The sequence below is a fragment of the Oryzias latipes genome, chromosome 16, assembly GCF_002234675.1.
Source record: "Oryzias latipes chromosome 16, ASM223467v1".
Lineage (NCBI taxonomy): Eukaryota > Metazoa > Chordata > Actinopteri > Beloniformes > Adrianichthyidae > Oryzias > Oryzias latipes.
In genome coordinates this window covers 9,692,628-9,720,546 of record NC_019874.2, presented here as the reverse complement: position 1 = coordinate 9,720,546, position 27,919 = coordinate 9,692,628, and the positions used below count along the sequence as shown (strand labels likewise).

Genomic DNA, 27,919 nt, shown 5'->3' with positions numbered 1-27,919 from the left:
CTCTCTTCAGATTCACAAGCTTGCTGTGGAAAATGTGACGCAGTTCAGTCAAATAATTGTTTTTCCGGCTCTGTTTGTATAAACAACGAAAGGAGGACAAACAAATCAGGACATATGTTTTATTAAAGCTTCTATAGTAAAGGCAGCATAGTTTTACTTGTACCGCAAGTACAATAATACAGGATGCAGCACAATTACACGACAAAAGCATAACTAAATAAAACAGAACAAAAAACTGATGGAGCTCCAGATGGAATACTGTCACAGTAGTCCAGCCAGCAGGAGAAGAATACTTTAGCTTCAATCTCTGTTTGACCTACAGTACATACCAAAAGTATGGACACACCCTCCCATTCATTTGAATTGTCTGTACTGTAGATGGTAAAAATCGATTTTCTCAGTGGTCTCCATGTGTGGCTGAAGCTCAGATCTGAGTCTATCATGACTACAAAATTTCTGAATATTGGTCTTCAAACCTCTGGAAATCAGCTGTTCAGTTTTATTCCTTCTTTCATTCAGTCTTTTAGTTTTTCAGCTGGAGCAAGTTTGACTACATCCAGGAGTTTATCTGCATCAGCAGAGAGTCTGATGATGGTTTTGTGACAAAGCTACATAAAGCTCAAAGTCATTGGGATACATTCAGTATGTAACATGATTTAAGTGAATGATCTGATCAGTGGAAACATGTTGAACAACAGAGGTCCAAGGTTGGAACCATGTGGCACTTCACATGGCCCACAGACTGAAGGTTGTCATTCATACAGGTCATGTTATCACAGAATTCCTGTTCCTCAGCATTCAGGTTTCTAATAACATCTGGCTGCTCATTTAAGTACCTTCTTCATGTCTGAACTGAAGAACAGAAATCCTGTGGTATGGAGACACATTTATGATCACCATGGAAACATCATGGTGTCTTTCTTCAAGAAAAGATGTAGACAGCAAATGTTCCTGAACGCACGGAAGATTAAAATTTAGAATATATTGTAAACATAACTGAAAGATGGTGATGTCTTGATTATATATATTTCAACAAAAAGATTCTAAAAGTCATGCGCTGTCACACACAATAACCATATTTAGCAAACACCCGACACCATTATGAACTGTCTGGATGTACTGGAGGGGACAGAAATTCACTGTGATCTGCTGCTGCTGTCTGCAGGTCTTTAAAAGGTTTACATGATTCATCTTAAGTCCTTTCCCAGGCTATGGATCTCATCCAGGACGAAGTCCAGGTCCTGTTTGCTGACTTGGGGATTGATGACCACCATCCTGAAGAAGTTAGGCTTGTCCCCATGGGTCTGGTAACCTATCATCATGCTGCCTGTCTTCATCATGCGCTCTTTAATCACAGGAGCCACCTGGAGGAGGCCAGAACATGCTGCACTGAAATTTCTTTTGGTTCATGACAAAGAAAGGTTTTTATGTGACTTGCACAATATGAACAATGATGCAACTAATATTAATAAAATAATGCATTTTTACAAACAAAAACAAAAAACTAACAAACTAACAAGCGAAAACGTATAAATACCAGAATTACTGTTCATTTAGGTAAGTCTTTGATGGATTGAATGAATCAATATTTGTTTTCTAAGTTAGCATTGATTTAAATATTTATTTACCCACCCAAATTATGATCCATAACTATCACTGCTGCAAACCCCAGCAGCTTTTAGAGCAAGAACATCAACACACAGACTGCAGTAAACAATGATATTTTGGTAGAGATGCTACACTAGCCTGTTACCATTGTCCAAGATACGTAAAGAGCGACGCCATATTGATAAGATCTGTAATCAACGAAACACGGCGTAGCAGATACAGTAAACTGACCACAAAATGCTTAATTTTTGTTTGATTTTAAAAAGACCAAAAAACTGATCATCACAAAAATAAAACCCAGGTCATGGTATTAATGTTTTTGTACAAGACATGGATGAACGACATTTCAAACTTTTCTATAAGTGAATTCATCAATATATAGGAAACGCAATGCGTAACTGATAAATAGTTGTGATTTTATTCAAATCTACACACAGACTAAGATTTACACAAAGTGTCTGTGTTTCAGAATGAGTCGGGGGTAGCCCACATTGCCACAGACCATTTGCGTCCGTTGTAAATGGGTCAGTCCCTGTCCGAGGCGGCAAGACGTGGTCGGAATAGACTGAGAACAGTGTAACCCAGTTGACAGTCGCGCCGGTCCAGATGGGAAAGAGGGCAGAAGGACCACTTCAGTCCACGGCCCCGGTGTGGCGAGGTAAAGCACGCAGCGGCCAGGCCTTGTCGAGGCGGAGCCAGTCGCAACACACCACGGTCTTTGCTCGGCACTACTGAGCGAATCCTGGTTAGTTTCTTTTTCTCTACTTCGTAATATGTTTCAATTCAGAGGGTCATCCCCCAAAAAGCAAAAAAAGATAAGTGGTCCTGGCGGAAAACATGGAAATAGTGCAAAGTCTAATGCTACATTTGACTTTGAATAGACTACAAGATCAGCCTAAATGTTCACTATTCTGAAAACTCACTCAGATCTTCCTAAACTAAAAGTTCTCCTTTATCAGCTGATAGTAATCGTTTACTTGTGGAAGGCCATATCCTTGTTTTTCCAGCTCTGTTTGGAGCACAGTGAGCCGGCATCTCGACCTATCCAATATGACGTCCAGCTTTGCGTACGTAACCAGCTAGCGTAGCGACTCTAACCTATACATCTCACTGGAAGCAAAGTTATACTCTTACAGTGTGCAGCTTTCTCCAGAGTTCAGGGCCATCAGGAAGACCTCTCAGAGCCGGTGGAACGTACCAGAAGCAAACATTTGAATATTCAGGCTGATGAGAGAATGAAAAGTTTTGTACTAAATCATGAACTGATGGACTAAAATAAAAAACAAGCTTGAAGAATTTATGGGAACAACAACTCACTTCCATTAACAAATGAAATCCCTCTCTTTTCTTGAATGTTTGAGCAAGATATCTGAAAGAAGGAACATTTTTCATGATTACAATCTTATGTGACTAACAGCTCAGAGTTGTGTTGCAAAAACTATCACATGTAAACATGACTCTTTGCATTCCTTCATAAAACGAAACATAAACTCATAATTATACACATATTGACATTGAATAAAAGTTGTCTTCTGTTTTTTAGATCAACACATGCTGTCATTGCTGTGCTTCAGTTAACTGTCCTGCATCCAGTCTGGGAAGTGGCATTATCATAGGGACACTTCTTTTTGGTAGCTTTAACACAGCTTCAGGCTGCAGGCTGATGCAGTTGTGCTCATAAGTTTACATACGTTGGAAGAAATTATGATTTCTTGGTCTATTTTAAGTGACTAAGAATGAAAACACAAATTTGTATTTTTCATTCATAGTTAGTGGTTGGGTGGTATAAAAATTATTTACTAATACTACTAATAATTAATTACCGTTTGTACCAGCTTGTGTGTGTGGTTTTAGAACAAAGTCATCAGGGAATGTCAACATTTGAGCACAACTTTAGTTTGTCCTGAGCTAGCTCCACAGGTGTGCTACCTCAGACCTACCTTGCCATAGCCAGAGCTCTGTCAACCCTCCGCTCAAGCTCTGAGGATCCCAAAGCCTTCCACATGAGCCAGAACTTAAAAGCATCGGGCTTCCTGCTGCACTGGACCGACTTGTCCCCTGTGTCATAGCTCACGTCGTAGAATTTGTCCTGCTGAAAGAGGTAGGAGGCCTTTGCAGAGTGGCAGCGTTGGAGGAGACTCTGAAAGAAAACAGTCTTTCACACACTCAGGCTCTAGACAATGAGGAGGTTTTGCCCTCCACGTGCTGAAAATGCTGCACTGCTGAGCAGTCCCATTTTCTGGATTTTGTATCAGTGCTTATTTCAGGAAGTAAAGCATCTTTTCTTACCGTTTTATCTTTAATCAGGAATGCTGAACACTGCAGACAAGCCATCAACATTTTGTGTGGGTTCCAAGCCACAGAATCCGCTCTTTTGGGTAAAAAGAACAACCTTTAGGTTACTTGGTTCTCCAAGTAGCATGGGTGAGATGTCTCGCCATGGTGTGTGCCACATGTTCCTCGGAAGCACTTGTCTTTTTTGCAAATCCTGATTGGATGTTGATTGTCACCTCCCTCCATAAGTAGAAAAATCCTTCAAGATACGCACCTTTTGTCACTTTCACCCAGCTTTCTGGTTAGACACCTGACATTTACTTAAAAAACCAGGGTACCGCAAGTAACCTAAAGTTCTCTTTCATAGCATGTGTTTCAATGTCTTGCTATGAGATACAGAGATTTCCACATTGCCAAACAAGCTTATCTCAAACACTCACCAATAATCAGGACCTATTTGCCTGATCATGTGAAAATCCACTGGCAATTAGAGCCTATAGCAGAGATGTAAAATGTATAAAAACAGATGTGAAGACCAACTCGCTGTCGCACAAATGTTGTGGATAGAAACAATCCTGTAAAAACCCAGGAGGCAGTCAAACACCTAGCAGAGCAGGCTTGCAGGCCAACAGAGGCTAGAGAACCACAAGTGATATACAAAAACATACATGCTTCCACAATCAAGGGAGAGAGCATTTGTTTTGTGATGGTTTACCCAATGAGTCTCCATGTCATGAAAAATTGAACTGTTTTTATGAGACTTCTGAGTCCTTTTAAAGTAGATGAACAGAGCACACACAAAACACAGAATCTACATCCTCTAACCATCAGGTGAGAAGAATGTATCCATGAGAATCAACCACGTTCAGCACTAAAGCCGGGTTGGGTTTTGCGTACTTGTAAGACTGGTTCCAAAAGCCTGAGATATTAACTGTTAGAGGGATATATTTGGACATAGGTTGAAATGTCACTCAGATCAGCAGATGTATCTCTCAGCTGGAGCAGGGGGATCAGGGAATGGGGAAAATCCAGGATTCTCTCTCAAGTGGAGAGATTGGGCTGGCAGCTGACAGTCTGCTGACTTGCTGCTGGGGCATTTATGGCTGTCCTACTGCTGGGGCAGATTTTCTGTGCCACTGACACTGAGCTGGAGTGTGCAAGGCTTTTCAATTTTAACTCAAAGAGAGCCAGACCCTCTGCTGGCCTTTTGAATTGGATGGTCAGGCTGCGCCATGTGGGCTGCTCCTGAAACACCCTCATTTCCATGGATGTGTCTTGGACAGCACAGCACTGGATCTCTTGTGTACCAACCAGACCATACAGTTCTAATGGGTACACAGAGAGCATGGAAGAAGTATTTAGTGCTCTGACAGCCTTATAAGCTCTTTGCACTTTTGAAATCCTTATCCTCTTTGGATATAAGAAGATTTTGCACATAGTTCAGTTTCCAGACCCTCTCTGTAGGCAGAGACACTGCATACGGATGTCACTGTGTGCCCCAGCTACCAATAGCATGCAGTTTCCCATCTAAGGACACATCCAGTGGGTCCGCCCTGTGAGACAATCCTCTTTGTATTAATACATTTATATCCTGTAAATAGTTGTGTGCAGACTATATGTTGGTCTGCATCGGTGTGTGAATGTGAGAACTAAGTCATGCAATATACTTGTGACACTCTTATGTTATGACTCTGTATTATCGACTGCTCCCCCACCCCCTCTATCTCTCCCATCCTAACCCCTTACCCCTCATCTCTAACATCCCACTCACTCCCCCTCTTTTCTTTTTCCATCCGGTCCAACAAGGATTGCATAAAAGTATAAATATTAAAGATAAAGCTTAGCTTCAAATAGCAAATCTTTGATGTTGTGTTGTAACACTGCCTAGTTTCGGACAAGTGAAGCTAGTGGGGTGATTACCAGCCAATCAGAATTGTTGCAATGAGATGAGTGCTTCTGGGTAACACATATGGGGGTATCCCATCGCGAGATATCAAAAAGTTTTTCACAGAACGTTTGTGGCAGAAAAAAGGATTTCAAAGTGTTTGCTAAAAAGCATTTAGCTTGTTTGCAAGAGTCACAGGAGAGAAAAGCAGATTTTAAAGCAGTTTAAAGAAAAATAAATATGAGTTCTTTCAATTGTTGAACAAAAAGAATTCAGAAGATTTAAAATTCACAATAGACCTTCAAATAAATAATTTTGATTATTTGCTATTCAAAGCACAATTCCCTAACATAACAGATTTGACACAGACAGCAAGAAAATTGATTAGTCATTACTAATGGCAAAGAAATTAATTTTTTTCCTAGTTGATCTTTCATACAGCACAATCTTCATGTTCCTTTCTTTACCTGTGAATGCCTTTTAGCAGGTGTTTATGTTGGTTGGAAACCAGAGCTGCTCCCCCCCAACATGCCTGAGGACATTAAGACGAAGAACTGGTTAAATGTTCCTACACTGATGTATGCTGAAGAGTGAATAAGAGAAGGAGCTGACATCCACATGCAGCCACAGACTGTGCCTCTCACAGATGTCTGCGATCTCGTCCACAGGATCGAAGGCTCCAAACACCGTGGTTCCTGCGGTGGCGTTCACAAAGAAGGGGACGGCGCCCTGAACAAGTATCGATAAAGACAGTAACATGTCTGCAGGGGGCAGTATGGACTCGACAGGTAATAATAATAAGGGGACTGCCTTACTTCACTGCGTGCCAACTCTATTTTCTCTTCCAGGGCTGAAGGAATCATCTTTCCTCTTGAAACAAGAAAAGAAAAGGCTTGTTAATTATGCACACACATACGTATACAAGAGGACACACAATATTTTCTCAACATTTTTGGAAACAGTGTAAATCCAGCAAACAGTCCTGGGTGTTGCTTCTTTCAATGTATTGATGGAGGAAGAAGATTGACTTTGCCCATACAGTTGCAGATACAATGGTGGGGTTTTGCACAACCAAACAAGAGGAGAGTGGAACTATTTCATTTGATGATAGAAGAACAGATTTAAAATTCTGTTAGATTTTCTGTTTTTCATTATTCCCAATAATAGTTTTCATTCACTGTATGGGTTCAATGCAGCCACAAGAGGCCAAATCTCATGAATTTGTGTGCCACATCCAAGTTCAGGTAAACACAGTTGGTGGTGTCCCATATCCCCTTCAAACTAGCAGTTGCCTCCAAATAATGCTTTTATTTCGTAACAAACAGACACAAAGAAATTAGAGGAGAGATGGAGGGACAGACATAAGCCATTTGCAGTCACTTCTGTCATTTTCTTCTCCGCTGCCCCTACATGACACCATGCTGCATGGTTGGTTCTCACCATCAGCTCAAAGACCAAATCACTGCTTACAGTTCATTTTTGAATGCATTCATAAAGACATGTGTAATACCATTAAGTTCACAACACAACCTCCGTCATACTTATCACATTTATTTTCACGTCCCCAGATTTCATTGAAATTCAGGAAAATACGCAATGAGGGTTTCAGTTCCCAAAGAACAGAATAACCTTCCCTCTTCTGTTAGTTTCTGCACATCTTTGACATTTTGTAGGGGAGCTCTCTCAAAATATTTATCTGTCTTTGTTTTCACGACCCTCAATTTTCCATTTCCATATTTCAATATAATATATGTTCTGTGTTTTGACTACCTGAATATTTTCTGTAAAGCTATCTTGGGATGAGAGGTCAAAGTGAGAGCTATTATGTATGTGTGTGTGTGTGTGTGTGAGCGTGCGCGCGTGTGTGTTTGTGTGTGGTCTCACATTTATTACTTTGTTTGTGTGTGTGCGCACACACAAACACACACACACACACACACAAAGTGTGTTTATGTGTGTTTGTTAAATAACTAACCTGTGTCACAATTAGTCTTTTTTTTGTTTCTCTTTGTGTGTTTGTTCTTAACTCCACTTTTTCATCTTTTTTAAATCTAAAAGGAGGAACCCCTGAAAGCAAAATGTGTCTTAATATAAAATAAATAACGTGTAGAAGTTTAGTGTGGTCAAGGACAGGAATAGAAATATCTTAATTGGTTCCACAAATTTGATGAAAAGGTGGAATGACAACTTTGAAGAACTTTGTTAAATGTAAATGAAATGGACAGAGATGTTTGGACACACTGAGACGAGGGCCGGTGATGATGTTGGTAGAGGATGCTGAGGTTGGAGCTTCCAGGAAAGATGCCCGCGGAAAGACCAAAGAGGAGTTTCATGGATGTAGAGAAGGAGGATGTAAAGGGTGGTTGGTGTGTGCAAAGAGGGTGCAGAAGGTTGAGTTGGAGAAACCAAAATGTAATTTTTTTTAAGGGTCCATGTATCCATTCATGATTTGCTACACGTCTTCTCTTTTTCCATCACCCTGAATTTGCTTCTTGTCCATTATCAATTATGCAGAAAACCTGGGAACGATTAAGAGAAAGTTTGCGGTAGCAGATGGACAGCTGGATAGAAAGATAGTTATAACTCCTAAAGTTGGAGAAAATTTTTAAAAATGGGAGAACTGCTAATAACATAAAGGAAGCATGAAGGAGGCCCTGTATAAAACATTGCACACATGAGTGAAACATTTTAGTCCAAAGACATGAAGAGCCAATGCAGCCTTAAGACTTAAAGAAACTTCTATCTTTACTCCTCACAGAAGATGTTTGTGTTGTCTGAGGCAGGTTACCTGTCATCGGATGGAACCGCATAAACATTTTTAGTGCCAAGTCCCAGCAAAGCTGCAGCTTTAGAAATGGAGTAATGTCCCTGAAAAAGGCAACACATTTTTCAATTCAGTTTAATTCAGTTTTCTTTACATAGCCCAATATTACAACAATTGTCATCTCTATGGGCTTCCTACCAGTAATTGTATAAGAACATGAAATCATAAAAAAAATGAAGTCATAGAATTCAATAGGTGATTGCCAAACAAAACTAAACAGGCTAGGCTAAACTGGGCATCCCTACCCTAAGACCCTCCTTCTTGGTAAGGAAAAACCTCTAAAAAAGTTCCAGAAAAAAATGAAAGGCCTTAGGGATGTCCACATAAAGCAGGGATGCTCTCCCAGGACGGACAGGCGATGTATAAGGACTCTTAGAGAAGAATTAGTTTATCTAACGCTACAACTACATGTTATAATAGTATAGTAGATGGGCTTCAACCAGATGGAGTTGGGGGACAGTTGGGGCGTCTGATTGGTTCACTCCTCTCTATGCCCAAATGAACATTGTTGGTTCATAAATGCTAATTGGACTGAGCAGACAGATTGCTGAGCAGCTCCGGTCCAAAGAATGAAACACAAGTCCAGTCCTTGCTCCTTTCACAAATGGCTTTTTTTTTGGTGCCTTTTTCTGATCATCAGCAGTTGATCATGTTGGATCCCAAATCTCTCTTTCTCAATTATGCTTTTGAAGAGTTGATGAAGACACTCACTTCCTGTGATGTAAACATGACCAGTCGTGGAGCATTATAAAGCCCAACCTCCTTAATGTCTGGGCAGAACCGGTACCTGGCCAGATTCACAGCATACATGTTGGACATTGAACCACCTGGAAGAAAGATCGTTTCCAACAATTAACTTGCAGGGTAAAAAAATGGAATGCTTTATGACCAACATGTATTTCTTTGAGTTGTAACTCAAACAGGAGGCACCAGATGAGGGCGCTGTCACCAACCCTATAAGAAGAAGGCTGATAGAGGAAGTGAGCTGCTGCCATTTTCGTTTGTTTGATCAGGTGTATTTTGAGCTCTTTCAGCTAGATCTGGCATGAATGATTGTACTTTTGTAAATTGACCTTTATTTGTTATTGATTTTGTATTTATTGTGTTTTTAGGATCATCTGTATCTTCTGAGGGATTATGGACTGGGCGTGAAAGTCGGTGTGGCGCTGCACCAGGTACAAGACATTTTATTCACTGTAGGCCAGAGACACAAACAAGGTGCTCACATTTATGTTACTGGTGTTGTTCTTGATATTGTACTGTTTGTTAAAGGACCTTTATCACACAAAATATTTTTTTTAACTTTTGAGTGTATTATAATGGTTATTCCAAACAAAACCTACCCAAAGTATGGCCAAAAAAAAGCTCTGATTTTTTTTTTCCATTTAAAATTTGATTTTTGATTTTTGATCAATTTTTTTCTCCCTGCTTTTGCTTTATTTAACAACAATTAAAAAATATGGAATATGTGTAACGGAAATGATTTAATTTAGATCTCATTTGGATTTTGGCTCTAACACAAAGTTCCACTAATAACAAGCTGTAAAAATGTTTCCAGAACAATCCAGCAGATGTTTTGGGAGCTACCCCTAACATCTCCAAAAGAGAAACACTACAACGCACTTAGCAGAGCATTTTTGGTAGCAACATCCTGGAAATGGGTTTTGCTGTGTTTGGTTTGATACTCCAAGTTTAAAGTCAAAACCCCAGAGACCAAAATCTCATTTTTGACGCACCAGCCAAGTTGACTGTTGGATAAAATGTCTAAAGACCAAATTATTCCATCGTTTTACAAAGAAAAACTATAGATGTTATTTTAAAATATGATATTAGGTTAAATGCAATGAGAAAGGAAGTCACAACATCATGAAAACATCAGATAAACAACAGTTTTTTTTTTCTAAAGAACTCTTGTACTGATTTCTAATCAATCTTTGCTCTCTGCCTTTGGTGTTTTCACCAAAAGAGAAAAGGGGGGGGGGGGGGGGGGGGATAAAACACACAGCCTGGCTCCACACAGGTTTTATACATGTTTTCACTGATATACCTGGATTAAAGATTCCATCTCCTCCCTCATCCCAGCCGATCAACTCCATCATCTTTTTCAGCACAGCATCCTCCATCAAAGTAAAGACTGGTGCCACCTCATATGTGTACCTGATCCAAATCACACGACACAAGAGTCTCCTGAAACAAGCACTTTTGAACTCTTAATAACAACAATAAAAGGTGATCACTTACAGACTGGTTTTGACGGCTTCGGTGATGAAGCTCGCCACCATAGAGTAAGGCTCCAACCCTGCGAACAGCTGGTTAAAAAAACGAGGATGACCTGCAAAAGTAAAGAATCAGCTTAGTGCAATGAAAAACCTCCTGCAGCTGGCTGGTTGGTGAGATATCAGCTGTTTTTTGCAGCAGAATAATTCTTCTTTTTTTATTATTATTATCAAATCAGATAGTTCTATTACACCTGCACTTATTCTTTTCTCTACAAAGGATGCATTGTTTTTTGACCATGTGTTTTTACTGACTAGAAGGTTTGGCTTCCTCCTTCGTCATTTAACAGTTGTACCTTCTCAAAAGTGCTCACGATGTGTTTTCCCGCTGTTGTGTTGGTTTCCAGGATTGACTTTTGTCACACAATGTAAAAATGTACAACACATTTAAAGCTTAGTTGATTTAAAGTCTTCTGGTTTTTTTTGGTGTAGAGATAGTTATTGAGTTACTCCATTGTCCATCCAACCAATTTTTTTGTACCCTTTCAAGGTCACAAGGCTGCTAAAGGCCTATCCCAGCTTTCAGGACTCAAGGTCACCAGTCTGTTACAGAGCTACTCCACCTTTTACTGCACATATAACGGTACATTATGTGGGAGACCTTCAGGTCCTGAACATGAAGTCTTACTGGTCTTGACGCTGTATCTGATGGCATTTTTGCAGTGCTGCAGAATTTTGGAGTCAGACTCCCCTCCATCTTTCAGCTCCAGGTCCAGCAGCTCTCTCAGCTTTTCAGGGGACTGCCACTCACAAACCTGTTATAGTAGGAGAAAACAGTCAGGAAGAATCAAAATGAGGTGCACAGTAAACTAAAGGTTTACCTTTTCTTGGACATCAGTGGCCTTTTTCACTGCTTCATCAATGATCACTTCCATGGCTTCATGGATGAAGCGCTCCGCTGCACTCATCTCTACAGGTGGTTCCTTCAGGGCAGGACCATCTCTAACAGCTGGACAGCATTTGCTAAGATGCCTGAAGCCAGCCTCAGGGCCCTGGCCTGGAGAGAGGGAAGGTCAGACCATCAGGTTCAGGTCTTTGGACTTGACTGTTACCCTGAATTTCCTAATTTACGTAGACTCCGTTTTGTCTCCCGTCCATCCAGGATTCCAGAGGAGTGGTTTGTTCCGTCACCCCCATGTCAAGTAGTTAGTCCTGCTCTCTTCGATCATCCAACACTTACCAGACCCCAAGGCCTTCCTGAGTCCTTGTAAAATACATGTTTTGTGTCATAAATGATCCTATGGTTTTGAACTTCCACAATTACACTTTTGTCGTGTGTGTTATCGCATGAGCACCGTAAATAGGAAACGAAATTAAAGTTTTATTTTGAAACCCGGACCTGTTTCCGATTCGCCTGCTTTTTGCTCCAAACTTGACGCGTCAACAGACTAGAGATAGAACTCCTGCGCAGAGGTGTGGAGGGACAGACCTGGAACGCAGACATGACTGAGACAATGTAAACATTCTGATTCATAAATAATCACTCTGACACATGTCAGTGTCAGAGTGAAACCAAAGCTTTCATGATGCTTGAATGGTTCGAATGGTTCAGGGTTGAGAAGCATTTGACACATTGAAAATCTGCACCTGAGCGACAAACAGCAGGAGGGTTTTCCAGAAAGCAGGTTATGCTAGTTACCACGGTAAGTTTGAGACTAAGGAAGCGGATAATCTCAGCTTTCGGTTCCACAAATGGAGGTATGTTTCAGGGTATGCTTAGTTCCCATAGCAACTCATGCTCTGAACATAACCTGGCCTGGAGCAGGTTTAGTTGAAGGTTAGTTTGTTTTCAGAGAGGTGAAGCAGCATGGCGTGTCCACTTGAAGATGATTAGTGGATGAATTTAGTGGACGAAGAAGCTCACAATATAGAATCCCTGTTGTGTGTGAGAACAGTTTAAAGCGGCCTAAGAGATAATGCTAATGTGAAAAATGTTAAGGTTGTCAGGCTGCTGACGCCTGTTCTTATGCGTGTAGACATAGGGTGGTTTTGGAGAGGCCTCTCTGTTTGAAGAAAGTGGAAAAATGAAAACTTCTTTCTACATTGAAGATATTTTTCTGTACTTGATCAGCCAGTGCTGAAATATAAATATACGCTTATATAACATCTAGAAAAGATTACTGTAACGCCCTTCTTTCTGGCGTTAAGAAAAATACCGTCAATCGGCTGCAGCTTGTTCTAAACTTAGCTGCTCGCCTTGTAACTAGAACCAGAAAGAAAAAGCATATGACTCCAATTTTGAAATCTTTGCTCCCAGTCAAATTTAGGATCCATTTTAAGGTTATTTTATAAAAGCTTAAATGGAATTAGATGTACTTTTAGTGTATGGGCCTCCAGAGCCCTTAGGTCATGAGGTGCAGATCTGCTGGTAGTCCCAAAAGTCAGACTGTTCTTCAGTCGGGACAGCCCGACTGAAAATGAGAGGGCTTCATCCACTGCGGAGGCTTTTGAAAAAAACCTCACAACTCATCTTTTTACATGTCCACATGTTTTAATTTAATTTTTATTAATAAGAATTTGATTTATTTTTATTTGGCATTTGTGGGATGTATATGTGTGTTGGGATTTTATTTGTTTTTATTTATTTTTAATATGATTGCTACTCTTGACTAGTATTTCGTACTTCTTATTTTAATATGTAGCAGGAAAAGTGCTAAATATATAAAGTTGGATTCGAAATTGATCCAAATGTTGGTTAAATGCCATGAAAAGTCGTCTGACACATGACTGACAGCTGTGGTTTTAACTCATGAAGTCGTACAAATGCATGGATGGGAGAAGCAGCAGTGAAACGGCGGCTGTGGTCCACCTGAACCAGACTTGTGCTGCAGTGTGAGGACACGTGATGAAACATGAGAGAGGTCAGTGAGCTGCTGCAGAAAATGCACTCAGAGTAAGAAGGATCCTGCAGCATTACCAAACAACTGTTTTGTTCAGACAAAAGCGCTCAGCGCTAAGTCACGTCATGAGTGCAGTCTTTTTTTATCAACAATGACAGTGTTTTTACCAAGACTTCTGAGACTTCCACAACAGTCATACTTTTAGCTTGTGCTAAATTAATAGAAACCAAAAGCAGCTGCTTTTTTCATTTAACCACACAGTTATTGGTCACTTCTGCATATTTTCTTTACGGTTCAAAGGCTCAACATCAATTACTAGTTTAGGATATTGCCCAGGGGACACAAACATGTATGTAATAACATGCATGTAACTTAAGAACACCTACAAGGTTATTTCTTTTTCTGCTTTTAAGGTTTTTAACCTTCCAATCTTAAAGACATAAAACTGTCTTTAAGATTGGAAGGTTGAATCTAATCCAACATTGTTTTTTGCCACCATCTGCTTTGAGCTAGTGCCCTCTCTAGATAATCACTTTCAAGAATAAATTTTATTTGGGGCTCTGAAAAGTGGAAATTTAGTTCTTAATTAGAAACAAGGGCCACCTAACATTCACCCCAACCTCTGCCGTCATAGAGGCGTCTTCATGTTCACATTTGTTTTTCTTACCTTGGGTTTGAAAATTATCTTATTTTTACAAAGTTGTTTTTTTTTTTTGCACTAAAGTCAGCAACAAAAAAAGATGAAAGCAACCGCCCCACCCACTGCTGACATAGAGGTGTCCTTGAGAAGTGCACTGAGTTGATGGTGCACCCGTGTGAACCCATGACCAGCACAAACTTCAGATTCTGCTGCATGAAACAGAACATTAAAGCACTGATGGATGTTTTAGTAAAAACAGCAGAGGTAACTAAGTAGAGAACTGTGCAGATGTGACCCAAAGTCAGGTAGAACTCACTGCTCTGTGTTATTGGAGTTAATTTTACAGACATAACAGCTGAAGTCCTTTGTGGCTGGGTTAAGACACAGTTCACTTCTGCTCTAACATTTGAAATCCTCCTCCTGAACTCACCATTCATGTGTTGCTCCATGCTCAAAGCCACTTCTCAGATGAGATGTTGAAGAATTTTGCTCCACGTGCCTGATTGGACTCCAACTGCAATGATGCCTGTATTTATACACAAGTCCTGATGTCATGGAATTTCCCACTGAAGCCAGAGGAAGCTACCAAGAAAAATCTATAGCATCACACAGAGCTGCTCTATTCAACCTCTACTGATAGCTTATAGAAATGCCATCCTGTAAATTACATCAGCAGTGAAGCACACACACCCCGCCTGTTGAATGGAGCCATGGAGACTCATTTCCATATATGCATTTGGATACACTCTAAATATTTCCTAAAATCAACGGCAGGACTGAATAAGACGTATGTTGTTGGTGGGTCAAACCATTGGTTCCAGCGGTCTCACAGCAGGGTAATCATTCATCGGCAACACAGACAAATGGGATTTTAAAGATAAGACTGATAGGTGGAGTTCTATCAGAGCCATGAATCTTTATCATCTAAGCGCCTGCTGTTAGCCAGCAGAAGACTTTCATCACCTACATTCTCAGTGCAAAAATGACATGTTGGATGTAGAGAAGGTTTTGTGACCTTTGCTTGGGAGCCTTATCACACAGCGTGCAGTCTTTATTCGTGAAAGGTCAGTGGGTTTTGCTTTCACACTTAAACCAACAGTGATGCATTTTGATTGAAGCTGAAGAGCTCATCTTTATTATGGAGTGGTGCTTTCTTAAATGTCTGTTTCCAAAACAGAGCGGCTCTGTGGGGCAGAGGTGAGAAACTGGTGCAGGGGTTAAATGAAACACGCATGAAACACATGTTCAAACTCAAGGTTGTGAAACGCACTTTCACTTGGATGTGCGCTGCTGCAAGGCCGCACTATGTCCTTTCACCTAGCATGGAAAGTTACTGAATCTGAGCGTACAGTGGAAAGTTACAGCATCTTTCCACATGTCACGTGGGCTAGTTTAATGGCAGCTTTAAAAAAGAGGACACCAGCTCACGCTGAGCCAGTGTGAGCAGCAGCAGCACGATTCGAGTGGTTCAGGGTGCTTAGAAGCCCATCACTGCTGCATGGGCGGACTGCATTAACACAAGTGGGGCCCTTGAATGCCAAATTTGTAGCTGAGGCATCGCAAAGCTGTTTTTTTTTTCAAACTTAGAATTTTCTATTGTGAAAATGAAAAAGCAGACAACAACCCATGAATATTTAGAGCATCCGAAATTGACATTAACAATTATTTGCATATGTCTGGTTAATGACCTAACAAAAGGGTAAACAAATACATTCAAAGGCATTACATCTCTAGGTGTTCTGCTGATTTATGGAGTCCAGCTTTCCCAGTATTTGGCAAATGTGTTTATTGCGAGTCCAAAAGTAAAAGGTTAGTCTCTCCATGATCTATGTATCTATTAGAATTGACGTCCAGCCTTGTGGAGTTGGGGGTCCTTGCTCAGCCATTTCCAGGTTATCACTTTTTTCACACCCGCCAACATTATCAAACAGAGGTACTTTTTAGAGTATCCTGAGGTACATTTTCCAGATAAATCACTGTGAAGTCCTTTGGTGAATCTAATCCAGTTGTGTTATTGATTGTTTTAATCACCTCAGACCAATAGGATCTGATCTCATCACAGCTCCAAAAAATGTGAAACGGTCCTGCTATATATCCACATTCCCGCCAACGCCGAGCTTCATCTGATTTGTTATAGTGGTTGCTTGATATGAGTGGTGTAATAAAAGAAAAATGGTGTTTTTCATTTGAATTTTCTCCACATGTTTACACATGAAGTAATCTTTCGTTTCTTTTATTTATTTATTTATTTATTTTTTTAACTTGACCTGTCCAATAGCTGGGCAAACAGATGAGAGCTGAAGGCTTCTTGTGTTGGACATATTTTATTTTAACAACAGGGGTTATGAATCTAATCTTTCGTTTCTGTATAGCCAGTCGTCATCTGATATTGTCACTCTAGCTTCTTTTTCCCATATGACTTTAACGTATGTTGTAGAAAGGTTTCTTAGCATTTGTAGGTAAGAATATATCTAGATTTTTGTTTTTTATGATGTTACCTTTACTCGAGTCAAGAAAGATTTTGATTAGATCCGTTTCCTAGTTTTCTCATTAATGGGCTTTATATGTCAGTCAAAGTAGTTTCTTCATTAAAGGAATAAACAAAAATCTTGTTTTCCTAAGTCTTATTGTACCGTAGTTGTTGATAACTTTCAAGTATGTATTTTCAAAACTTTTCCAGTATCATGTAATACCTTTATGTAAACACTGTTTAAACCCTTTGTCTATATTTGCTGGTATGAAATTCAGGGTCATCGGGTGGCCATCTTTGGGTTCTACGACCCCTCTCTATATTGTTTGGTTGAAGTATTTTGGACCAGGTTTCTAATGTCACATATATCTAGCTACAGAACGGGCGCGTGTTTGAATGTTTCTTCAGGAGGGGGTAGTCTCTGAGCAGTAATTGTAGAGGTGTGTCAAAAAAGGATTGATCTATCTCCTTCCATTTCACACCATTGCTTGGATCACAGCAGCCAATCAACAATGGTAGCCTGTCTGCTTTGTAATAGTTCTTGAGACCTGCAACCCCCTGTCCTCGTTTCTTATTGCTAGTGTCTGTAATTTTATTCTAGGTTTTACTTTTCCTTAAATTAATTTTGAAATTGTGTGGGTGGAATATTCCCAGGCAGGCTCTGAAACAAGTAAAGAAACCGGCATAAGATTAATTTTTATTACAGCAATCCGATTGTAAAGGTTTATTGGTAATAATGACCAACGCTGGATGTCTGCTTTAATCTCTACGATTAGCCTGGAAGAATTTAGTTTGATATTTTCTTTATTTTTAAATCCTTGGGTATTTGTAAACCTAAACATTTAATACTGGTGTTTCCCAAGTTGAATTTGAACATTTTTAAAATTTCTTTTAGCGGATGATAATAAAATCAAAGAATTTGTGTTTTCTGCAGATTTAATTTCAATTCGGAGAATGTGCAGAGTTTTTGAAGTAGGATTAAAATATTGAGGAGAGTGACATTCGGGTTAGACAATGTTATAAGAACATCGTCCTTATACAGTCATACTTTCTAAGAAATGTCTCTAATCCCTTTGTCATAGAGCTCAATTCTGTGTCTGTCTGTGTTTGATACAAAAATAGTATTTCTTTTCACCTTTTGACTTTTCCTGTTAGGTGTCCCCCTTCAACATTTTTTAATAGAATAGCCTTAGCCTATTTGCTGCTATACACAGCGACGTGCGCACACAGGCGCCATTGCTATGCATCAAGTCACGTCAACAGAACCCTGCTGTTCCAGTTTAGGACAGGCAGGCATCAACCACAAAAATCAGGCTAACTCCCTAATTCTTTAACCGATTTTCACAAAACATAGTTTCAATTAAAGCTTGGAAAATTATTGATCTCTTGGTATATTATATTCACTATCCCTAAAGATTAACCTGTGAATCTCCAATAACCACGCCTTTTGGTGTTGCAGGAAACGCATTCCTGTCAAATTAACATCTTTTAAATGTTCAATATTTGTTTCTCTTGCATAAATGCCAAAATCTTTGTACCTGAGCTCGTAAATGCTTGTCACCCAAATCCAGAAAGGAGGGAGATTGTTGAAGTTATATAGCAGGAATGGCTAATACACTTGACAAAGTGAAGGAACAAAGCCCTTTTTCTATTAAAAACACCTCAAAGTGCTGTATAAAGAAAAAACCTCTCTCTACCACACATGCAAATAAAATTAGGTAAGCAACACCTTGTAAAAATCTACCATAATGAAAAATAACTAAGAACAAACTACAACTTTTATTATATTTTATTATTTTTGCATGACATACATGTCAAACACATCTCAATCATATTAAAAATCACATTCAAATAGACGTTTTAATAGATCTTTGGTAATAATTGGTGTACCGTTGTTGCTGTTTGTGCTTCTGAAGCTGTGATGTGTGTAGATGTGCATTGTGATACACATTGTATGTGATTTTCTGCTGATGACGGGATAGTAATTACTGAATCTGATGGTTGCTGGAGCCTGCCAAGATCTTTCGAGGTTTACTAGAGTGAAGGCCTGTAGAGATATCCTCTACATGTCTCACAAAATACTTCTATAGAAGATTTCTTTAAAATCATCTAGAATAACCACTGCAATTTACAAGACAAAGTATGGAAAAACCTCAAAAATGCTAGAGAAATAAGCATGGGAAACGTTTTATATCAATTTTGGTCCAATGACTGCTCACTTGTCAAGAACAATTCAGTTAATAAGTTTACAAAGCTATAGCATCTTATTGAGTTTTATAGTAATTTTGGGCCATGACGAATCTGCAGAGCATTTGAGAGAGCATTTTGTTGTTAAAAAATGCATTTATATGTGTTTTATCATAAAAATAACAAAGATTGATAAATCCTCTTATGTCTTAACCAAATGAACCAAATGAATTAACAATTTACCATTAACTAGTCTACTAACTGCCACTTTATAAGTTTTATACAGGTGTGTAAATTATTTTGTAAATGTGTCTAATACACAGTCTTCAACTACAAAGCCTTTTGAGAAAGTAATAGATTTTATTCCTGCACTACAAACCCAACATGTCTTGAAAACAGCAGGTTTGTCAAATTTTGAGGTAAAAACTATTAAATTAAACACATCAAACATTAATAAAATGTATATCAATGACCAAAACCAGCTTGCTAGCAGCCGCTTCACGCACCCCCAGCCTGATTTCTCTTTATTAAAATGTGATTACTAAACTGTGAAAGGTGATTCCTCCACATCGGTTTATTTTCAGTGCAGTTGATTGCAAAAAATTGTGTCCCCTTTTGTGATTCTTTGCGTGCCTGTTTGGAGCTTGTCAGTACTTCACTAGGTAAGACAGGCAAGACTGAATGCATAGAAATGGCGCCACATGTCTCACACCGTATGTCACGTGACGGCCAATCCATCCATATAATGTATATGGATGGTTTTGCCACAGCAGATCAGCTTTCACTGATTCAGGCAGAAGTTTTGGGAGAGTTTTTATGCCAGATGCCCTACCAGACCCAACCCCTTTAATTTAAGGCACAGGGGGACCCATATAGGCAGCAGCACAAAGGGTCCTGCTGAAGGACCCATACTTGATGTTGGCTCGTTGCACACTCAGGTTTCCTGCATGACATTCCTACATCCAGCCAACTAAGCCATCCAGCCATTCAAAAAGTAGTCTATTCTTAAATATACTGGATGTGGTGTGGGAATGTGGAAAAATAGGTGTAATTTCTTTCAAATGGGTACAAATCTCTGCACACATCTATCAATCCCATTTCTTTGAGCGTAAAGCTCCGCTGTCCACCGGGTGCCAAGTTAGCATTGGGAGCCAGCCCACTGAGTGCTCACTTAAGCCAAAGTGGGCAAACACAGGTGGGGCCACCACAGAAACTGCGAACTAACCCATTCGGCGCCCACATTTTCTGTCCACTTTTAAACCACATGGGGCCCACTTGACAAAAAGTCGAAACTGGAGATTTATGATTTAAAACTGAAAATTTTTTTTGAAAGTGAACAAAAGATTTGAAATTTTTGAGAATTTGAGTTTTGAAACTTAAAAAGCAGATTATTTGAAACTGAAAAAAAATCAGGGTAATATTCAAATTGCAGAAATATTCATTTTTTGGTTTTATTTATTTTTAGTTTCAACACCAGTTTTTCAGCTTTCAGTTTGGAGTTGTATTTCGGTTGTCAAAACTATTGGTCCCCATTTGTCACCATAGAGTCAGAGAAGACAAGTGGTCATTTGGGCTTTTCACAAGCGTATTTTCAGAATAGTAGGTGAAAGACCCAGAATGCAGGAAACTAGGCATAGTGGCAGAATATAAAGCATTTAATAAATAAACTGATATTTGACAAAATCCCTGGAGAAACAAAAAGGCGACAAAAGCAGAACAGATGACCTGGCAATGAGAAACTGAAAACCAGACACTTCTATTAGTTGAAGGCAATGAACTGAAATGAAGACAGCTGTGGTTCATAATAAACCGGAAACTGATGACTGACAAAGGGCACCTCCAATAGAAACAAAAAACAAATTCACTCACAATTTTTTTTGTCACGTCACCTTTTTTCAACTGAAACGACTATAAAGTCAATAATCGATTTCCTGTCTTGGGTGTCCTGATGCCATGTGTGTTAGTGGAGATCCTTGTGTTCGAACATGGTGTTCGTTGTGGACAAACAATGACGGGCACAGAATGTCAACAACAAAACAACACTCAGGTTCAGATCAAGGAGGCCATTCCTTCCAATCACGACCCTCCAGGTGCCACTGACATTGCCCAAATGAGCATTGAAGTCCCACGTTGGGGCTAATTCAAGTACCCCTCTGGGAGACACCAAGAAAGGCAGGTACTCTTCTGTTCAATTACAACCTATCCTCCACTCAAAGGTAAAGGGACATGACCCTCTCATACATCAGGGTGAACTTCAAAGCTTGACAGCTGAGCTGGGGGCTCACAAGTAAGCCCACACCAGCCCCCCGCCGCCTCTCACCTTGAGAAAGTTCAGAATGGTAGAGAGTCCAACCCCCTCTCAAGGGATTGGGTTCCAGAGCCCAGCCGCTGCATGGAGGTGAGCTGAGCTATACCTCGCCGGTACATCTCAACCTACCACACAAGCTCAGGCTCCTTCATACCCAGAGAGCTTGTGTTCCAACTTTCATAAGCCAAGTTCCATGACCAAGGTTAAGGCCAATGATGCATCTGCACTTGACTGCCAACCGAACCACATTCCATTGGCCCCTTTTGAGTTCTCCTAGTGGGTGGTGGCGAGCCACCAGGTGCTCACATATGAGCCCCAACCCTGGGGCCGGGGTGACTCCAATCCAGGTGATAATCCTAGGCTACTACTCATAAAAGGGATTCTGAACCGCTCTTGTCTGGCTTGCCACCTCGGACCTGTCTTCAGTGGGAGACCCGACCAGGGGCATAAGCTCCTGGGATCACTCAAGGTCTAAAAACCCTTCTTCCACCATATAGTGGGGGGGTTCATGAAGGTTTTTTTTGGAATGTGTGACGATGCTGTCGCTCCATCTTCACTGGATAAAAATATTAGGCATTCAGCATGAACATTTGTTGTTTTCATTTTCTGTAACGTCTCTGTTCTGCTAACGGTGCTTCTTCGTCCAAGGCTGACCTCTACAGGATGTCCACCTGGGTGCACACACGAAGACAAACCAGAGGAGGATCAGCTGGGCCCTATTAACTGTTTACCTTCCAATGGACTAAACCATCAGCAGAGAGGAAGAAGAGAAGCAGAACACTAGACTAACTTTCTGGAGGGTTTTCTTTTGGTGTTGTATGTGGTTTTGGTTCTGTTAAGACCGTGGTTATTTTATATTTATGTTAAGATGCATATTTAGTTATTTTTGGACCTAGGAAAGTAATGTATTCCTTTCCAATAAAGGGAGTTTGTTGATCCCATAAAAAGGCTGGGGGGCTGTATGTTGAACAGACAGAGGAGGGATGAGAACTCCTCACTAAATGCCGGTCTGTGTGAGTCCCAATAAACGCGAGACACACTAAGAGATCTGAGAGAACTGTTCCCTCATGGTTATTCACTCTTTCCACTCATTCAGTCATTTTTTTCTGGCCGTTTGCTGACACTCTTTTTTGTTTCTGGAGGGTCCAGCGCAGAGAAACCCCACCAGATGTATTTGAGTTAACCTGATTCAGGCTTCTGTCATCATATCTCGGGTTCTCCAGTGTTTGGGTCTTCTGCACCACTGATTTTAGGATACATGACTGCTTTTTATCCTCCCAAAGCCTTTCATCTTTATTAGATAGATGAGAACACGACAGCATTCAGGATTTCTGCTGTCCTTGAACAGCACTGATCAGGTCGTTGGCTGAAGAGACATGAAACACTAAAGCAATAAAGCCCCCACCAGCCCAGTGAATTTGACTACGGGCCAAATATAATGTTAACTCATTACTGGATCCTGGTTTAGTTCCTAGAGAACAAGAGAGCTTCCAAGAAACGTAGCTGTAACACAGAGATAAGATTAAAAAAAAGTGCTGCTGTCACTCCAGTAATCATCTATCAGCTGCAGCCTTGAAAGCACACGTCTACCTAGACCCGTTTAACAGGGGTTTCCTTGTTGCTGCATTCGGCCCCTGCAGCCTCAATTGTGTTGCCTCTCTTGGTTTGGAGTTCATGAATGGTGGTGTCTCAGCCTGTTTTCTGTTTGTGTGTAATAGTGTTGTTTTCTGTGAACACAACAGTGCTTGAAAACAACCGGAGCATTTTCACACAGATGCTGCAAAGACATCCCATCAGATATTACAGTCTACATTTTTTTCTAATGAAGGCACACAAGCTGCTAAAGGTTGCTGGACATCGTCACAGGGTTTTCAAAGAGGCTGCCGATGACACACCTAACCACTTTTTAAAGAGAAACTGGGCAGTTACGGACACTGTGACTGAAACACATTGTTTTCACTCTAAACAACAGTTAGCTGGTGATTTTTACTCAAGCCTTTCAAAGCTGCAGGAGCTGCACAGATGCATTCCCGCAGTCAAGCAGCGTGACACATGCTTTGGAGGAAAATAAAATAATCTGTCCCTCAGAAACAGCTTGCCTGTCAACCCAGGATCTTCAGTGATTCTCCTACAGAAGTTTGGGTTGAAAACTAACTGAATTCATAGAAAACATGTCTTTCTATTCCCAGCATGGAGTTTGTTGTTTCCAGCATCAGAAAAACGCACAATTTCTGTTCTAGTGGTTCTCTTGTCATTGCTGTGATTCCTGCATTGATCTTCCAAAGAACAAGAGCACAGAGCAGCAATTTAAAACTCTCCTCTGAGCCTCCTTTAGCGTTGGTGCAAACCCCATGCAGGGAAAGTCGAGCAGTTCCTAACTTTAGCTCATGTCCTGGGAGCCAAATGAAAGGAGTGAGACACAGAAACCTAAAAGTAATAGATACTAGGACTCTCAATAACAACAAGAAGAATCATTCCACGTCATTAAATGTGGGTTATTAAAAATTGGATCCCTTTCCTCTAAATCCCTCTCAGTCAATGAGTTAATTAATGATAACAAACTTAGTCTACTAGCCTTAACAGAAACTTGGCTACAACAGGATGACTATGTTAAACTGAATGAAGCACAGCCCGAGCAATCACAAATCCAGGATTTCAGGGAAAGGAGGTGGTTCAGCAGTATTATCACAGTCTAGCTTACTTCCTAGCACTAAAGTCAAACACGATAAAGACTCCTTTGAAAACATCATATTGTCTATAAATCACCCAAACATGCAGGAAGACTCAAAAAGCAGTTTTGTTTATAATTATTTATCCCCCTCCTAGGCGGTATTCGCCATTTTTAACTGAGCTTTCCCACTTTCTATCACATTGCTGGTGATGTTGCAGAAAGAATACTTGAGATTATCGAATGCTGTCAAGAAATTCAGTCAAGAACTCCTGGCTCTGAAAGAGACTAGTCATATAAGCAACCTGATCCTGTGATTCCATGGTGGAATCTTGAGAGTCGGACGAAGGCAGATGCTAAGCATTTATATACATCACATCACTACCATCTGATGACAACTCTAACGAAGACGGAAGACATTCATTGAAACATGTCAGGTTTGTGAAAAACACACAACCGTGTCTGATAATAAAGAACCTGAGATGTCAGATGCTAAGCATCCTGTGATTGTTCCCAAAGACCACTGTGGGTCTTATGGGGATACATCAGAAATTGGGACACAGCAGAAGGCATTACACACGTTTGAGATTCCACAAGCAGGTTCAGAAGATATACAAGGAACTGAGAATGGCAGTCAGAAGGGTTCAATCTGTGAGAAGTGGAAAGTGAGGCGTTCTGTTGAAACCAAACCATGGTCACAAACATTTCTGCCACAACTGCCAGAAAAATTGTTAGGAATGCAAAGAAAAACCACCAACTAACTTCAGCTGTGGTCCAGGACTCTCTGAAAGACTGAGGTTTGGATTTTTCCAGATGGAAAATAAGATCATGAAGTGTCAGAAAGCAACAAGTTGCTGGAGCTTTATGATCACAACTGACAGGTTAAGATGCATGAAAAATATCATATGGGCGGGGCCTGTCCACACAAACACTCAAACGTTACGAACACACCTGTTGGTTCCAAAAGTGTTCACATACAAACAAGTCTACATGGACATACTACCACTAACATTCACACACACATACTTATGCATTCAGACTAACACATGTGAAACATTTCATTCAGTCACGCAAACTATGCAAAGGTGAGACAGCACCTGTGCTCGAGTGAGTTTCTATGTCCTCCTGGGGTGGATGATGGAATGTGAAAAGAGGGAGAAAACCCGGCCACCCCCCCCCCCCCCCCCCACCAAGGCCCCCCACCGCAGCAGCAGTGGCAGCCGGGACCCCCCCCCCCAACACCCGCACAGTACAGCAGATAGAGAAAGACCTCCTGCCGGGCAACCACATTCGCCATCCCAGGCAGGGCCAGCGGGACCACCACAGCGGCTTCACCACCAGAGAGCAGGGGGGGAGAGTGCAAGCCCCAGCCTGACCCGTAGAGCAGCCTCCCCACCGCGCCCAGGGGGCCCAACGAGGTGCCCCGCCCCAGGGGGTCACCCCAAGTTCCAGATAGGCGGCCCACCACCACCCAGGAGTCCTGAGCAGCCCTCCGCCCCAGCCCCAGGTACGAGTCAGGTCCCCTCAGGGAATACCTGCCCCCACGCTCCAGGCAGCCCCCCCCCAGCCTACAGTTAGTCCAGGAGAGAGCAAGGCAGCCCCCCCCCCAGCCAAGGAGGAGGACGCTTAAGAGGAGTGAGGGTCCCCTAGGGTGTTATAAACATGGCCTGACCAGGATCAACCGCAGTTGAATATATACATAAGGCCGGCACCCAGGGGACAGGACCAGAACCCTGTGGGTCTTAGGGGGACACATCAAGAACTGGGACACAGCAGGAAGTATTACACGCATTTGGGATTCCACAAGCAGGTTCTGACATCAGAAAGATATTCTCAGAATGTGTCTATGCAAAACAGAATTGTCAAAGCCTGTACAGTAAAGAATGGCCAATTTCTACAAGATCGTTTGGTGGCATACAAGCCTCCCATCTCTAATGTTGCAATAGGCTATTTTGGGATGTTTGGTGGAAAGTGTGGGAGAAGTACTGTAAAAAGCTCTAGGGTGTTTTTCACATGTCTCACTGTTAGATCAATTTATATTGGAGTGGCACACTCACTCGACACATAGTCTAGCATAAACGCCATCAGAAGATCCAACAAAGGGAAAGGTCAAGTATCAGTCCTGAGGTCAGACACCGTCACAAACATGTGGGTGCAGAGAAGGAGATACATGAAGCAATAAAAAAGTGGAATCATGCAAATATTTTAGAGATGCTTGTGAAAAAAAACCATCACCTGGATATCAACCTTTTTTTTTTTAACTTGTCCTGTCCAACAGCTGGGCAAACAGATGAGAGCTGAAGGCCTCTTGTGTTGGACATATTTTACTTTAACAACAGTGATTATGAATTTTCTGACAAACCAGAGGTATGTCTGAATAAACCCCTTTTGTAATCGAGGCCAAACTTTATTCATGTTAATCATGTTTGAAAATCTTTTGTGTTGGACCGGACGGAAAAGCAAAGGAGGGAAAAAGAGAGAGGGATGTTAGAGAGAGGGGGATAGGAGGGTCATTATAGAAGGGGGGGGGGGGGTAAAACCATCAAGCAGCATAAAGCAACAAGTTGCTGGATGGTTATTATCACTAGAGTGAGGTTCAGATGTAACACAGGTCTATGAGGTTGGGGCTTGTCCACACACACACTCAAATGCCATAAACACACCTGTTGGCTCCAAAAATGTTCACATCAACATGTACACAATACAAATAATGTTCACACATGCATACCTATGCATTCAAACCAACTAGTGTGAAACATTTCATTCAATCACGCAAAGTATTGGTGCAAAGGTGAGCTAACACCTGTGCTCAATTGAGTGTTTATATTCTTCTAAAATGGATGATGGAATTTAAAAAGAAGGAGGGAGAGTGCCCAGTCATCCCCACACCCTGCCCCTCGCTGCTGCAGCAGGGGCAGCTAGAACCCCCCAACACCCGGACGGTAACAGATAGAGAACAACCACCCCCCAGGCGATCACATCCGCCACCTGAACAGAATCCTTTGAAGGCATCTGGAAACAACAGATTCATTCTGTGGGGAGAATTCTTAACCACATCCTGAAGCAACAGACTCTTGATGAGGAGTGTCTTCAAACTTTCTCATAAGACATTTTTGGATTTTCTTTTTTTTTTAATTGTATATATAGTTGTCCTCATAAGTTTACATACCCTGGAGGAAATCCTGATTTATTGGTTATTTCATAGAATATGAATGATAACACAAAAACTTTTTTTCCACTCATCGTTAGTGGTTGGGTTAAGCCATTTTTTGTCAAAAATTTCAAATGACATAGGAAATGTCCCCAAATTACCCTGTTCAAAAGTTCACACACCCTGATGATTTTGTTCTAAAAAAATGCACACAAGCTGATCAAAATGGGTTTGAATAGCAGCTGAAGGTAACCATCCTCACCTGTGACTTGTTTGTCTGTCATCAATGTGTGTGGACAAAAGGTCTTGAAGTTTCTGGACTCCCAACAGATCCTTTATCCAGTGCTGCACTGGATCCTGAGTCTTTGGGAAAGCTAAAGAGCTGTCAAAAGATCTACGGGAAAAGGTAACTGAACTGTACAACACAGGAAAGGGAAAGAAAAGGATATACAAGGAACTGAGAATGGCTGTCAGAAGGGTTCAATCTGTGAGAAGTGGAAAGTAAGGCGTTCTGTTGAAACCAAACCACGGTCAAAAACATTTCTGCCACAACTGCCAGAAAAATTGTTAGGAATGCAAAGAAAAACCACCAACTAACTTCAGCTGTGATCCAGGACTCTCTGAAAGACTGAGGTTTGGATTTTTCCAGATGGAAAATAAGGAGGCACCTTAAGAAAAATGGGCTGCATGGTTGAGTTGCCAGAAGAAAACCTTTTTCGCAAATGCCACAAAATAGCTCATTTACAATATGGCTAACAGAACAGAGACACGCCTCAAAACATCTGGAC

General features: G+C 40.9%; 1 protein-coding gene and 2 long non-coding RNA genes across 4 annotated transcripts; 2 read left to right on the top strand and 1 right to left on the bottom strand.

Moving 5' to 3' along the window:
- Window positions 1–105: 105 nt before the first annotated feature.
- Window positions 106–27,579, bottom strand: gadl1 (glutamate decarboxylase like 1). Of its 2 annotated transcripts, none has more exons than XM_011484949.3 (15): window positions 27,394–27,579; window positions 11,689–11,864; window positions 11,496–11,622; window positions 10,833–10,923; window positions 10,639–10,748; window positions 9,303–9,418; window positions 8,556–8,635; window positions 6,583–6,637; window positions 6,380–6,496; window positions 6,235–6,299; window positions 3,898–3,979; window positions 3,549–3,748; window positions 2,926–2,977; window positions 2,743–2,832; window positions 106–1,364 (listed from the first exon to the last, which is right to left on the bottom strand). In XM_011484949.3, exons 1-15 carry the CDS (start codon window positions 27,413–27,415, stop codon window positions 1,188–1,190), a joined length of 1,560 nt encoding a protein of 519 aa, XP_011483251.1. In that variant the 5' UTR covers window positions 27,416–27,579; the 3' UTR covers window positions 106–1,187. The 2 variants fall into 2 exon arrangements, with proteins under 2 accessions (XP_011483251.1, XP_004077778.1); XM_004077730.4 differs by lacking the exon at window positions 27,394–27,579 and adding an exon at window positions 14,778–14,915.
- Window positions 9,425–11,498, top strand: LOC110016623. Its single transcript, XR_002291937.2, has 3 exons — window positions 9,425–9,604; window positions 9,704–9,766; window positions 11,358–11,498. It is a non-coding gene; the product is annotated as an uncharacterized LOC110016623 (long non-coding RNA).
- LOC110016622 lies at window positions 11,771–12,205 on the top strand. The gene is made up of 2 exons (XR_002291936.1): window positions 11,771–11,879; window positions 11,970–12,205. It is a non-coding gene; the product is annotated as an uncharacterized LOC110016622 (long non-coding RNA).
- Window positions 27,580–27,919: the final 340 nt, after the last annotated feature.

What these genes read in the sequence shown, in the direction of transcription:
- gadl1 (XM_011484949.3), bottom strand. Translation starts at nt 27,415, where the DNA reads ATGACAGACAAACAAGTCACAG. An exon ending in CAGATACAGCGTCAAGACCA is followed by an intron (nt 10,924 to 11,495) that starts GTAAGACTTCAT and finishes TTACTTTTGCAG; the next exon opens with GTCATCCTCGTTTTTTTAAC. An exon ending in AGATGGAATCTTTAATCCAG is followed by an intron (nt 9,419 to 10,638) that starts GTATATCAGTGA and finishes TCTTTCTTCCAG; the next exon opens with GTGGTTCAATGTCCAACATG.